Here is a 14,503-nt window from a genome sequence, read left to right on the forward strand (position 1 = left end):
AAAATGGTCGGTTTGTGCAGTTTGTAACTCATTAACAAATTCCTATTGTTTCTATATTCATGTCTAAATGTCTCTGTCAAAATGGGGAACAAAAGAACTCCCCCCATGTCCCCCTCTTAGAGAGGTGTCCGCTCTGTAGAGAGTCGAGGTAACATGACACCAGTAATTCTGAGGTATATACAAAGCTAAACCTTTGCACAATGCAACAAACCTTTGCTAACTGCAACAAGACTAAAATAATAAAAGGACTATATTTGCTTGTTAAAGCAAAAATTGAGAGCTTCTACGCAAACTGTAAAACTGTAAGTAGAAAACGACCTCTTAAGTGCCCATACACGAAGGCAGAAAAGTAATGTTTTTGGTTAGTAAGCTTGGTATACACGTATCCTTAGAACGCTGACTAACTTTGCTTTAGGTCAATACGAAGTTTGGAAGTATTTTCACTAATAAAACATGATAAAAAACACTCCTCAAGTGTCCGTTGTCCATCTTAGAGAGGTGTCCGTCTTATAGGGAGTTTGGTTACAGTAAAATGACTGAAAAAAGGCAGGGACCGTCACCAGGTGTCCATCTTATAGAGGTGTCCATCTTATGGAGGTGTCCGTCTTATAGGGAGTTTGGTTACAGTAAAATGACTGAAAAAGGCAGGGACCATCACCAGGTGTCCGTCTTATGGAGGTGTCCATCTTATAGAGGTGTCCGTTAAGAGAGAGTTGACTGTACATACCCAGTACAACTGTAAAATTAATGATACATACTTTAATTCCAAGTTTATTATAGTTTAAACACTTGCCACTTCAATGTTTTAAAGGGCAAACTGACTATGGAACATCTAAATGACACTTTTGTTCACTAACATTTTTGTTCTAGACTTGATCAGTTAAGCAAAGAAAACTTTATGAATAACTGAAATCTGAGCTACCTACATTCCTGCCTTGCTATGGAATGCCTTATGAAACATGCAGTATATCTGCTGCTGTATAGATCTTTAAGCTGATAAAGCTGACCTCACCAAACGAGGTAATTCCATACAGGAAAAGAAAGGAAACACTCTTTCCGACTTCTCAATCTTCCGAAAAGAAAATCTTTCTCATCCTTTCTGCTCCATAGCATGGCCTTTAGTAGCCTGGGTGCCAGAGGGGGTTTTCCTTTTTGTTGACCAAAAAAAATCCTGTGGGACCCAGGGTAGGCCTTCAGCTTACAGAGGTCACATTTTAATTATAATACAAAAATAGATAATGATGGAAACTTAAGTGATCAGTTCACTCAGTAAAGCTCACAGTAATGACTATTAATTCGTGAATGTTCCAGCACTTGATTACAAGAAACTATTTTAATTAAAAAAGCCAGTTAGCTCAAGGTATCAAGTCTGTTCATTGATGTAGCTGTTCTTGCTTGAAAGCATGAGTAACACTTAAATTCTACTAATACTCGTCCTGTTCATCCTCATAGCCATAGTCATTCCCATCATTGGCAGCTTCTTCAGGTGGAGCAAAACCCTCCTGCAAACATGACAAGAGTGTCAATTTATTTTTTGGTATTACCTCAGATATCCACTCAGACTCGAGAAAAAGGTTTGACTAGATAGGAAAATGCTTTTTACACATGGGAGCAGAGGTTAATAAACAGGTTAATAAACAGAATCCCTGCGCAACATAGGTGCCAAATGTATGAATGACAAAATAGGTAAATACTACGCTGTAGTCATATTACTTTCCCTAACGTTTCGGCAATGCTGCCTTGTTCAGGGGTACAAAACACACCTGACATTTACATTAACTGTGGTTAATTTTACAGAAGTGAATTACAAGAGACTAATTTATAGAGTTGCTACACTGCAAATTCAAGTTTAAATAGAATTTATGTATGTCACTATGTAAAAGACGTTTTCTCCTTGATTCATTTCCAATGCTTGTTAGAGAATGAGCAAACAGGGGTGGTTATAGAAAATTCAGTATACTGTAGCAGCTGTGGTAAGAGCACTACCTTGATTCATAGGCGTGACAAGCAAGATAAATGTAAGTTGATTTTAATGCTTACAGGCATGTGTTTGTCTCAGGTTAACATTGTGCAATCCCAGGAAAATATCCATACTCCTCAGGGAATGCCATTGCAAATTGGGTGGGGGAAGTGGGGAGGGGGAAGCGAAAATTTTTAAAGGAAAGTATGAAATTAAACTGAGATTTTCACAAGGATGTGCAAATTCAAACTGGTCACAAAACCATCTATGGCAAGGGTGTGGATATTTTCTGTTAATATCACAGAATTTGGGACTGGAATGATCTTGTTTGACTGTGACTGACATCATTTGATTTAAATTCTAATAATTGTAATTTCCATCTTGGATACACTTGTGGTCTCACAGTGTTCACGAACTGCACAAAATTCATTACAGCTTTTGGTTGTTGAACAACGCTTGCCTCTGTGTGTAAAAACTAAAGCTTCATTCATTTTTGTTAACTTTACCCACCTCAGTTGCATAAAGAATTGCCTTGATTTTGTCAATGACACCAACACTATTGTCCTCTTCACCATCCTGGCACTGAACTTCGATATCTCGTAATTTGCCAAAGTAAAAATCTCTCTCCTTTTCTAATCCTTCCACTGTCAACTGCAGAGCAGTAAGCTACAAAAGCATAAAATCAAAGCTTGTTTCTTGATTGCCTTACCAGTGCTGGCTTTTAACTATTGTTCTGGCTGCCCTGTCAGTCTTTTCTGCAAAAGACTACTTCTCCTTATTGACTGCTTCACATTTCTTTAAATGCTGGTTCTTAGAATTTTGTACTTCATCAAGACAATACACTCTTCGACTAATTTTTATCATTGTCCAATTTCATTGATTGTTTTGATCATAAAGTGAGAAATAAGATATTCGTTCAAGAAAACTTGAGGAACAAGCAGCTCAACAAACCTCATTATTAAGTTCTTGTATTTCAGTATCTTTTTTCAGCAGAGCAGCAGAGGCCCCACCCGCACCCCCTCCCCCAGCGGGACGGGAGGGTTGCTGAGTTGTTCGCCCTCGTCCTTGCGCTCCACCAGCCCTTCCTGGGCCACCTGTTGCTGGTTTAGATGAATATGCTCCTCTTGTGGGTGCAGGGTTCTTTGCTGTTCAAAGAGAGAAACCAAGAAAAATTAGTCAAGTTTTTCATTCTATGAACTAGGTTCATCAAGATTTGCTAAAGCAAAATTTAAGGACATTTCTAGACTGTCCACAGCCCTCTATTTTTCGTGTTTTTTCGATCGATGAGCGAGCGGTGAGAACGCTGAGAGAACTGGACGTCGGCAAAAAACGGAAGAAGCAAGGGGGTGGGGGGCGGGGAGCGAAAAAAATAGAGGGGCTGTAGACATCTTTGGAAATATTGAATTTCCCGTTTCTCCAGAAACGGAAAATTCCCATTGGTTGAAGGGTGGCAAAAGTGTCATCGCCTTGACAACGGCCGATCATGATTGCTTGCAGGCGGCGTCTTGCGGTTTGCTTGAGTTGTCATCATTGTTGACATGCTGTGATTTGCGATGGATCGATTATTGGAATGCTTGTTGGAGAAATTTTCAAACGTTTCGTTGCTCAAAGACGAGCAGAAAGAGGCTGTTCGCCACCTTCTTTGTTCGAAGGACGTAGTTGGAATTTTACCGACTGGCTTCGGGAAAAGCCTTAACTACCAGCTGTATGCTACGGCGAAACAACTGCAAGAAGATGGGAATGTTGTTGTTCTTGTTGTTTCGCCGCTAAAAAGCATAATGATGAATGATCAAATTAAATTACTTGGCCGGCATTACTTTTGCGGCATAACTTTTGGCGAATCACTTGGCCGGCATAACTTTTGCCTCGCCAAAGACGTGTGAGGCCAACGTGACATTCTTTTGAATCGCTTGTCACGATCAACTTGCCTTGTTGTAGGAGATTCTACGCGCTAGAGATTTCTTTATAAATTCAACATTGCTTGCTGCAAATCAAGCTTAGCTTCAGATGCACAAGATGAACACACTCTACTAGAACGAAATTCGTCTTCTTGCACTGCAATTACAAAATCGACCAAGACGTCTGCCAACTTTCACCGTAAAACACCTTCGCGTTTTGGCTCGACAAATAAATTTTCCGTAGAGATGTACGATGTCTTGCCGAAGTTCCCCAAGCGAATCGCGAATGAGCACCCGCATATTCTGCAAAAATCCAAGGGACCGCTTGATTTCAGCTTTCTGCCTCTTTTTGCAGGTTTTTTGGGGGTTGAAAAGGTCGTCTCAGACGACATCCTCAACACCGAAATAAAAACTCACGTGTTGTTGTCACCATACGTGTAGTTGTATTGTAAAATGACACTTTACCACTCAAATTTAATTGGCCCGATTTAATTGAAAGGTCAAGAGGTGGAGAGGAAAACAAAAGGCGAAGACAAGGGGAGGAGTCTAATACTTCCACTTTTATTCAAAGATGTCTACAGCCTCTCTATTTTTCTTTTGCTCGCTTCCCACCCCCTCCCCCCGCGCGCTCGCGCTTCGCGCTCGCTTCGTTTGCATTTTTTGCGTTGAAAAATCGAGAGGCTGTGGACAGTCTAGGACATTTCTTTTACTGGTTCATACTTGATGGAAGCTTTTTTTAGCAGGTATATAAATTAATTAATATAACAGATCTGGAAAAAACACATCTTGAAAAAAAAAAAAGGTGCTTACAACACTATTTGGTCAGATTAACCAATCACAATTTTGCATTTTTCAGCTTCTGTTCTCCCTGCAGTCCTCCTCTTTTTTTTTTTTTTCATGCAGTATTTTTCTCTCTCCCTCCCCCCCCCCAACCCTTCTGCCCTCAGGAAAACAGCAACACAATCCGTACCCATTGGTTGTGCAGGTCTGCTGAGTTGTCCTGATCCTTTTCGTGGCACAGCAATTTGTGGAGTATCTGTTTTACCATGTCGTGCTCTCACAGGGTCATATTCAGGATCAGGGCCTGAATAGTTTGCATCAAAAAACCTTTTGAACCACTGAACAAACTCAAAGTTATCCTGAAATTTTCCTTTGACTAGTTTTTCAACTGGAACTGCCTGAAAAGTAAGCAAATGAAAATAACTGTAAGATGGAATTAAACGCTATCTATATGGGCAACCAAGCTTTACCACAGGCTTAAAGTGCCTACGACAGATTTTTTTAATTTTCCTGTTCGAATCTACATTGGGTCCTGATAAGAAAAGCGAATAAAAAGTATACATAGCAATTTTTCTTCGCAGTGTTTTTGCCATTTAAAAACGTGAAATTTTACTTCCGCTTGGGTCAAATACAGCACCAAGAGGGGAACTGGGGAGAGATGGGTTGCTACGTGTCACCAGAAACACATTGGCAACCAAACAAAGAGGAAGAAGAGACTGTGGACACGCTAAAATATTCAACAACCAAGATATCTAAGTCCATTTCTTTGTCAAAAGTCGCTTAGAAAAATAACAATGCGATGTGCGATCAATATTTATAGCTGTGGTCTCACCTATGTGTGAAAAGTCTCCTCATTAAAGATTATTATTATTATTATTATTATTAAGGTCATTGCCCTGTATTGCATTTCGCATCCTTACTGCGCAGAATTTTACGCGTAATAAGCGCGCGCGAGCGCGCGCACATAAACAAAACGGCGGCTTTTTTCTATGTGGCTTAGTCCACGAGAGAAGTAAATTGTCGCTTTCTCGTAAACGAGTCTGGTGACCTATCAATTTTTTCTCATATTTTGGGTGTAGCGATCAAATTCTTTCTGTAAAATGAAAACAGATCAATTCTTGTGTTTGAAAAATAAATTATCGCTTAAAACGTGTACTTTGCTGGTACTCGCAGAGGAATTTTAAAGGAATTATATGGAATATACAAGATCTTCCTGTAGGCTCCTAAACAAATCTGGTGACCCCCCTTTTTTATTTCAAAATTTAAGTTCCTTTTAAGTAATAAACCAGTAGGCGAAGTTTGGTAAAAAAATTGTGTTCAGTTCTATTTCAGGGCAATGACCATTAACTAAGGTTATATCTTCCTTCAGATGTTCAAAGATGGTGTTTTCACGGGTTTAGTTGCATACCACTAATTTCAGAACAGTTAGACCGGAAAAAACCCCACAAGATCCTCCTGATTTAGCTCCTTTTATATCTGATCCCCTCATACATTTCACAACCCTTTGTGCAATCCTTTCCACAATCATATTCTTCTGACAAAAAAAACTTTACCAAAAGAAAAAAGTCATAATCAATTGTTATAACTAACAAAGAAAATAATGAGGTTAATTTTTAGAAAACGTTTATATTGACAATTGTAGTTTTGTTTTGTGTTCATTCATTACACACATTTGAAACCATCAGCAATTTCCTTGATGAAATAGACAGCTAGGTTCTGGTTTATTTAGATTTACGTCATGGTAGAAAATATTACTGCACAGTATTAGTATTTGGCTTTACATTAACTCTGTTCATACCGTTTTGTACAGCATGTAAATAGAATCATGAAGCTGTCGAAACACTAATGCCATATGAAAAACCAAAATCAGAGTCAATGACAAGAAATCATCCACGCTTTAGCTTACTTTATCGACTCCAGCGGCCTTGAATGCCTTTTGCAATATCTTCCAGTTGCTGATGTATTCAAATTCTTGATTCGATGCAAACTTTACTTTGCCCATGTTAACGCAGTCTGAAAAGAATCAACACAAATACTGATTGTACAAAGTAAAAAACGAAATTTATTAAATGGGAGTAATCTATATTTTATGAAATTAAACTTTCTACACGCAGTCTGAAGGGAAGTCTAACAAGGTTAAATTTCACACATAAGCTTCCTAAACACTCACCCATGAACAACATGTCCATAAACTGGCAGTAAGCAGCACCTATTGAACAAAAACAAACTATTGAGATGCCAAAGGCCGCGGAAATAAACGACTTCATGAAATAACAAAAAAGAACTTGATCATTTTCGAACACTAGTTCGTTCAATCGAACGCTACTAAAAAGAAAGTTCTGTACACGAAACCGCCTTAAAATGTACACGATTACTCACCAGAACACAATTGTTCAATTTTGGTGTACTTTAGCTGTAGACTATCGTTGACCCATTGAAGCATTTCATGTCGACTAAGATTTTCTGTAGTACAACTAGTGCTGTGCACGTTAATCGCCGCCATTTTCGTTGAAAAAGGCGAAATTGGTTCGGTTTTTCGGCATGGGAAGGCCGATAGTGCCCAGTGCCCTGGGCGGGACATTCGATGACGTGTACATGACGGAAATGACGCCCGACATTTTGATGTTATGCAGTTGTTTTGTTTTGTGAAGTTCTTCGACAAGATGTCATCGATGAATATTGTATAATTTTTGGATCAATGAAGTCTCTGTTGCGCTGGTATTTTCTACGTTATAAATTCTGTATGGGAATCCAGTTTTTAACTGTGTTTCGAAGATACCTGTCAACTAGAAACATCTAGAAAGCGTAAGTTAAGTCAGTTTAAAATTTCTGTAAATAATAACTTAAATCTTTGTGACCTGTAATTGACCTGCAAATAAGGAGTGTAATGTCAATTGTCAAGAGAAAATCAGACACTGGAGGCGGATCTTGATGAAAATATTCAAACTGACTGGACTAAAATACTCTGAGAAGGGTGGTGGAAGTATTTGACAAATTATGTTCCCAACTTACAAAAGATGAATGCACCTGTCAATGTTAGCCCCAGGGTGGGGGGGGGGGGTAGACTCAGGGAAATGTGACATTTTTGTGGAAGCCAGAGTCAAATTCCCCACCTCTAGGCACCTAGTAGATGTCAAATTCCCACGCCATCCCGGTCTTCCAAGATGGCAGCCATGTCAAATTCCCGACTCAGGGACAGCGCCCAAGTGTCAAAATCCCTTCCCAGGGAAAAGCTGGCTGAGTCAATTTCCTGTGGGTAGTCCGCCCCCTCCATCCTGGGGCTTAGCATTGACAAGTGCATAAGGGCTACGCCAAGTACTACTTTTTTAGTCAAATTCTAAAGTTTAAAATTATTAATTGAATTATCTAATCATTCAGCTGTGACTACCATAACTGATGTTAATCCCTTCAAAAAAAAATATATGCAAGAACTAACTGCCAAAGTTCTATACTCCAGGAGAGACTTAAAGGGGTAGCCTGATTCTCAGATGGTCCTGGTCACTCACGGCCACGCACTGTCAGGCCAGGAGTGAGCATAATTTTTCAAAATCCGATTGAAAGTAGTTTTTTTTAGCAATCTTAAGTGGAATGCTTCAGTTATTTTGACTTTAACAAGATCTTGTATAAGCAGATATATCTGTAGTGGCATTAATTATCATCCTCTAAGCACTGCCTGAATCCTTCATCAGCTTATATTCCTGACTGTTAACACATTTTGCATAACATGGTGTGAAGATACCAGTGAACACAATATTATAACACTGATATACATCACGAAATCTCACACATGCATGTGCTTTGCTCTTACCTGGAGAGAAAAATTATATGCCAAAAATTGCACTACACAGATTTATGGAGGGAGACAGACAGGGACTGCGCAGCATTTTTCCAATTGGGGGGGGGGGGGCTGATATAGTGACTTGAGTGGGAGGCTTTAGAGACTCTTCTCTTAGTATATATATATATATTTTTAAATATTGGGGGGGGGGTTAGCCCCACCCCCAGCCTCCCTGGCTTTGTGGTCCCTTACAGAAGGGCAGGAGCCCAGGAGAGATGGGGCGGGAGGCGGAAGAAGGGAGGGCAGGAAGGGGGGGGGGGGGTGGTCCCAAGGTGTTAAAATAATCCAACTGATTCACCAGTATTGTATTATTTCTTTCAGTTTTTCATGTTCAGTGAGTTGTGGCGGTACTGCTTTGCCAGTGCATTCAAGATCTCCTTGGTATGGTTCATTGTCATCGTGGCAGTTGGAGAGTTTGGTTGTTTCTGGTGGGCATTCTTTACTTGGCATGTCCCTGCCAACTCCAGTGATGCATTAAATCTCCTTCTTGTTTCTGATTCACAAATTCCGGTGGGTTAACTAACAATCATGATTGATATTTTAACTTTTATATAAACAATAGCTGTCATTTGGCACAGAAATATGCACTGTTTGTCAGCTGGGTCCTAACAAATCATTGTTATCCTCTACCCGAGCTCTAACAAGTGCCGTCCCTCAAATAAACCCCCACCCCCTTGGCCAAAAGAGCAAATTCATTCCCCCCCCTTGAATAAGTGCCCCCCTTCCCTCCCCCTCACTTTCTTAAATAGTAGGGATGCAAGGAAAACCTGTTTCTGTTTTCACTTTATAATCTTGTAAGCTTAAACTATACTGGAATCAATATACATGTGGGAGAACAGTTTCTATTCCATTAAGTCACTTTGAATTCCAGTTAGAGTTCTTTTATGTGCATTATTTGTTCTTTTAATATTTTTTTCTCCAATTCCACACTCATTAATAATGCAGTAGGCACAACTAGACCATTTTATAAAGTAAGAGTTCCTGGGGGCTTTTTCATGCATGGACATAGGGTATTTATTTATTTTGTAATATACTTTTGTTATTATTCATCACTGACAATGGTGTCTATATTTTAGGGTTATAAGGAAGAACGTCAAGGAATTCGTGGGTATATTACTCGCTTCGATTCAGACTGGTATTTAAAAAAGGCTTTCTTTCTGGCTTTGCTGTCCTTTTCCCCAGATGCTGTAATTCATTTAGGTATTTATAAATGATTCGTTTTTCATTTACAAGATAATGATGTAGAAAATAAATTACAGTTATGAATCCCAGAAGCTCTTTCCAATAAATTTCAGACCAATCAATTTTGTTGATGAAAATTAGGGGTGTCGAAGGTAAATGCAAGACTTTGTGAGACGGCGAGACTGATATCTGTTTTGCAACCCGAGACCTTTTTAGCCTTGCGAAAGAAATCGAGACTCCGAGAAGGCGTCAAAGAAAAATTCGAGACGACAAGACCCCTGAAATTTGGCTAAAATTTTGTGAGACACGCATTTTTTGAAGGACCATTCACCACCCCTAAAATTGTCCTAGTCGGACTCGAATTTTTTTTATAAATTTGTTGTCATTTTTTTTTGCCAAGTTATATCGTTACAAACAAATATTATCAAGGTTATGTTTGCAAAACATTGGTATGCCACTTGTGTCATTCATTACAATCTCTTGTTGCTGTTGGTATTTTATTTTCATTTGCCATTTAATGATCATACCAGTACATTGCCAATCAGAAACAAGATGAGAAAGAAGGAAAACAACATGTTTGGAAAGATATTGCTGCTATGTACCAGTGTCTCTATGGCTGCTCCACAATTTTTTGGTAAACTATTGATATATTAAATATCATAGGTGACATTTTAGATGAAGGAGCCATTGCGACCAATGATCAGTTTGAGGAATACAAGGTAATGTAGTAGCCTTTTGATCTTGTCAACCTTATGTAGGAGCCTCTTCTGGATATACTGATTGTTTTTCAAGAATATGTGACTGTAGGTATTGGGCTTGATGGTTATTGCTTTGCAATATGTTTTAATTTCTTTAGGTAAAGGGCAGTAGAATAATGATGTTGTAAGAGGTTATTTCTTTTTTTTTTTTTCTTGTAGGTCAGACATGATAAAATTTTCATTACTCCAGATGGAATTTCTCAGATACATGTCGCAGGTGACAATGACATTGGAGGTGAATGGATTGATAGTATGACAGAAAACAACGTTTTACGATTTTCGCGGGGCTTTGGTTCCATAAATGATGTCATAAAACTGAAGTCTTTTCAGATAGTCAAGGTAAGCTAGTGTTTTTTTTTTTTGTTTGTCTGGTAGAAAAGCATCATTGTAATAACCAGCTATGGACAAGCAAAATGAAAACAAAAGTCACATGCTATTTATCGCAAGCACAGTGTAAAATTGGTTTGTCCGAGATATACCATCTCATGAGTGAGTTTAGACACCTTGGAAACTTCCTTGGAAGTCTTCATTTCTCTTGGAAAAGTTCAAAAAATGATCAGAAATGTTCATATGGCCATAGAACAACAATCAGAGAATCTTTGGAAATCTTTGGCCTGGAAACTGCTCAGAAAACAAAAAGTTGCTAGAACGGAAAAAAAGTTGCCCCAAATATATGGAAACCTGCCGAGAATTTTTGGGCCAGTCATCCCCCCCCACCCCCCCCCCCCCCCCACCCCTTATATACGTTCCACCGCCTCTGAATGTTATCTAAAAATGGTAATGGAGCTTTTACTGTAGTCTCAGTTTTTAATTTCTTTCTCAACTCTGGGGGGAAGCTGGCATATATTACCTACACTAGGCCAGAATTTTAGCATCAAACTGATCACAAGTATTTAAGCACTGTGTTAATGTTATTATATTTTACAGTTTAATACAGTAGCTTTATTAAGAAGAAGGCCTTTTAAAGATGAGAGGAAAGTCTACAACAAAACATTAGCCTTCATTGAACACCTGCCATCAAAGATTGACAAGAATAAAATATCCATTTTAATTGGTCATGTTCCACTTGCATACATCAGTGAAAAACAAGAAGTTCCACTGACCAATGTGAGTCCTACCAGGAAACTGTAACTAGCAGTGGATTAGTTTTACTTTGAATAATTTATTATTTTATTGTTTCAGCAGTCAAGATCATACAGTCAACTCTCTCATAAGAACCTTACTATAAGACGGAGGCCTGGTGATGCTCCGTGCCATTTCTCAGTCATTTTACGGTAACCGAACTCCCTGGGAGAGGGACACCTCCTCTCTATATTTTGACAGTGGGCACTCTATAACATTAACGGACACCTGATCAGCGCATTTTTATCAACCTTTTACTAGACTGAAAATACTTCCAAACTCTCGTATCACCCTATCCCAGACTTGCTGTTTTCAGAACCCTAAGGATACATGTATACCATGTTTACTAACCAATGGATTATTTCTCTGCCTAGAAATGAATATGTGTCTGCCTAGAATGTATTTTCTACTTACAGTATTACAGTTTGTAGAAGGCCAATACAGTCCTTTTATTATCTTAGTCTTCTGCAGTTAGCAAAGGTTTGTGGACTTGTGTAAAGATTTAGCTTTATTATCCACAGATAGTTACTCCAGATGTCATGTTACCTCAACTCTCTAGACGCAAACACCTCTCTAAGAAGGCCAGCTACGGCCTGTCACAGCAGCACATCTGACCTATAGAGAATTGACTGTATTCCATTTTGGATGTGCGCACCAGGGGCCCGCCAGGCAGCGAGGCATGCAAGGCGAGGCAGCAAGGCAGAAATCAAGGCAGCAAGGCGTCCCCTATTTCTGCAGGGTGTCCAAAGTAGTTAAGATACAATATAATGAAACCACAATAAAACATACTTTATAGTGTCATTGTTTGAACACCCAATTTATTAGCTTGTTTGTCTGCACCTCTTTGATCAACTGCTGTCCTCTGCTATGGGCAAAATAAATGAAAAAGTCACACATTGTCAGGCATGTCAGATAGCCACATTCACAGTTGTGTGCAGATGGTCTCTCTTGTCTGATGATGTGATTGGTAGAGGCAGACTCCAGACAAAACAAGTACATTGTTAGTAACTCTTACTAATATTTTTCCTTACAAAATACTGTTTTTTCTCTCTCATGCATCATAGTTAATCAATGCCATACAACCAAGTTATGCCTTCTCTGGTCATCTTCACAATGTAAGTTCATTACTTTTTTTACTTACTTTCAGACTACTGGTATATCTAGTCATGTAATAACATACCGTAGTGTTCCCTGGGCAACACTCGAGGGGGGTGGGCAAAGGGGGGGAACGGGAGGGCAAGGGAAGGAAAAAAACGGAGCCCGGGAGGGATCAAAATACGGAAGTAAAAACGCACAAAAAAGCAACAAGCCCGCAGACCGGGAGGGGGGCCCGGGGGGAACCGGAATGCCAGGGAGGGCCAAACCGGGGGGCTATAACCGGAATTTTACGGTAACAGTACGAAAAAAATCTTTGGGCATGCATTTGGAGCAGTCATCCATGGAATATTTTGTCAGTTGCCATGGGGGAGGGGGGGGGGGGGAGTGCGCACTAACATGCATGTATTCAATACATCAAATATACAGAAAACTTCACGGTTGAACATAAATTGTTTTAACCTGGATGTGCTTGTTTTAGCCAGTTATATTTGAACACGACTTTGGAACAGTGAAGTTTACAGAATATGTTGTACCAACATGCAGCTATCGCATGGGAACTGACAAGATAGGTGCTGCAATAGCAGTCTTAGGTAAGTTGTAAGCATTGGATGCCCTGTCTGCTGCTAATAATCGAAAAAGCCCCGCAGATCTCTGGGGCAGGCAGGGAGGAAGAGACTCTGGGAATGAGGTTGTTAGTTGCCAAGTTTTGCTGCAATCAATCACAGTTGAGGTCTGAGAAAAAGCTGTTAGGAATTACCTTATTATAGGTAATTAACTCATCATCGTTTATTATGACGCGTTCGGGTTGTTTGCGGTAATGCCTCGATACCTATAATAAGGTAGGCAACTATATATTTCATCAATAAAAGGCCATCCTAGCTACAGATGTTTTATTTTTCTAAGAAACAAGGTGTTATTTTGCTGCTGTTTGATTGCCGTGTGAAAACAGTTCCAAGTTGTTACTTAAAGCTTGACAAGTTGCAGGACACATTCTTATTGCTGAGTATATCAACGACTTTAGTTGTTTTTGAAGCTTTCCTCAGTCATCAGAAGTTTATTGAAAAGCTAAAAAGTCAAAAATGCTTGAAAGGTTCTCTTATTCTTTTTCATAGGTACTGATGGTTCCATTGATTATTCCGTCCTTCGTCTTCCCAGACGGTATCCATTCCTTTATGCATACTTGGTATCCCTCTGCATCTGTATAGTACTAGGACTCCCATGGTTAATGTCACTAATTATGTTTATTGTAGGGCTGTTACGAGACAGACTCAAGGGCAGAAAATGTTGCCCTGTAATTGCAAAACTAAAAGAATTCTAAGGGAAAAGATTTTTAGAGACACATTTTTTAGAGAAATTAAATGTATTGTTTAGACATGGCTCAAAGAGCATCAAATGTATGAATTGATACCATGTATAAATTAAGTTTTGCTACTACTGCTACTGATGTCCAAAGGGTTGCAAGATATTGTGTTCACAGGCAGTCCAACCTCACATTGAATAGCAGTGTTTCGGTTATACACAAGGTTAGGACAATACTTTATAAATCAAGTCATTTTTAGTTATTTATTTATTTTCTTTCCTTCTATGGTGGTTTTATAAAAACGTCAAATGAAGGTTACTGTGTAAATGAAATAAACTTCCTTGCCTTCTCATTTGTCATCTTTTGTTTTGTTTGTTCATTTAGTATAGTTGCCCTAAATACACACATTTGAGTGTTAAGTGCGCAACATATACTCCAATGGATTTTTTCCGACATGCTGCGCTTCGTTCAATTTGCAAACAAAAAACCTACAAAATGCTGCAAAGTTTAGCCGGAAATGACGAATTAGTGTTTTAAATGAATAGTAATCTAATTATTGAATTTAGT

At 39.1% G+C, this 14,503-nt stretch overlaps 2 protein-coding genes across 2 annotated transcripts; one reads left to right on the top strand and one right to left on the bottom strand.

The window, feature by feature from the left end:
* Positions 1–758: 758 nt before the first annotated feature.
* Positions 759–7,174, bottom strand: LOC144646705 (microtubule-associated protein RP/EB family member 1-like). Its single transcript, XM_078506381.1, has 7 exons — positions 7,018–7,174; positions 6,809–6,847; positions 6,545–6,651; positions 4,829–5,036; positions 2,912–3,105; positions 2,471–2,626; positions 759–1,502 (listed from the first exon to the last, which is right to left on the bottom strand). Exons 1-7 carry the CDS (start codon positions 7,139–7,141, stop codon positions 1,425–1,427), a joined length of 906 nt encoding a protein of 301 aa, XP_078362507.1. The 5' UTR covers positions 7,142–7,174; the 3' UTR covers positions 759–1,424.
* Positions 7,175–7,261: 87 nt separating this feature from the next.
* Positions 7,262–14,288, top strand: LOC144646701 (metallophosphoesterase 1 homolog). The gene is made up of 9 exons (XM_078506377.1): positions 7,262–7,443; positions 8,798–8,986; positions 9,553–9,676; positions 10,322–10,377; positions 10,576–10,755; positions 11,344–11,523; positions 12,603–12,653; positions 13,115–13,226; positions 13,749–14,288. Exons 2-9 carry the CDS (start codon positions 8,804–8,806, stop codon positions 13,952–13,954), a joined length of 1,092 nt encoding a protein of 363 aa, XP_078362503.1. The 5' UTR covers positions 7,262–7,443; positions 8,798–8,803; the 3' UTR covers positions 13,955–14,288.
* The last annotated feature ends 215 nt before the right edge of the window (positions 14,289–14,503 follow it).

Source organism: Oculina patagonica, chromosome 3 (assembly GCF_052425735.1).
Source record: "Oculina patagonica isolate OP01 chromosome 3, crgOcupat, whole genome shotgun sequence".
NCBI lineage: Eukaryota > Metazoa > Cnidaria > Anthozoa > Scleractinia > Oculinidae > Oculina > Oculina patagonica.

Bases quoted from the DNA above. Each gene is read 5' to 3' on its own strand.
- LOC144646705 (XM_078506381.1), bottom strand. From the start codon at position 7,141: ATGGCGGCGATTAACGTGCACAGCACTAGTTGTACTACAGAAAATCTT. The intron at 6,848-7,017 runs GTGAGTAATCGT...TTTGTTCAATAG, and splicing joins AATTGAACAATTGTGTTCTG to GTGCTGCTTACTGCCAGTTT. The intron at 5,037-6,544 runs GTAAGCTAAAGC...CTTACTTTTCAG, and splicing joins AGGCCGCTGGAGTCGATAAA to GCAGTTCCAGTTGAAAAACT.
- LOC144646701 (XM_078506377.1), top strand. From the start codon at position 8,804: ATGTTCAGTGAGTTGTGGCGGTACTGCTTTGCCAGTGCATTCAAGATC. The intron at 9,677-10,321 runs GTATTTATAAAT...TAAATATCATAG, and splicing joins AGATGCTGTAATTCATTTAG to GTGACATTTTAGATGAAGGA. The intron at 10,756-11,343 runs GTAAGCTAGTGT...TATATTTTACAG, and splicing joins AGTCTTTTCAGATAGTCAAG to TTTAATACAGTAGCTTTATT.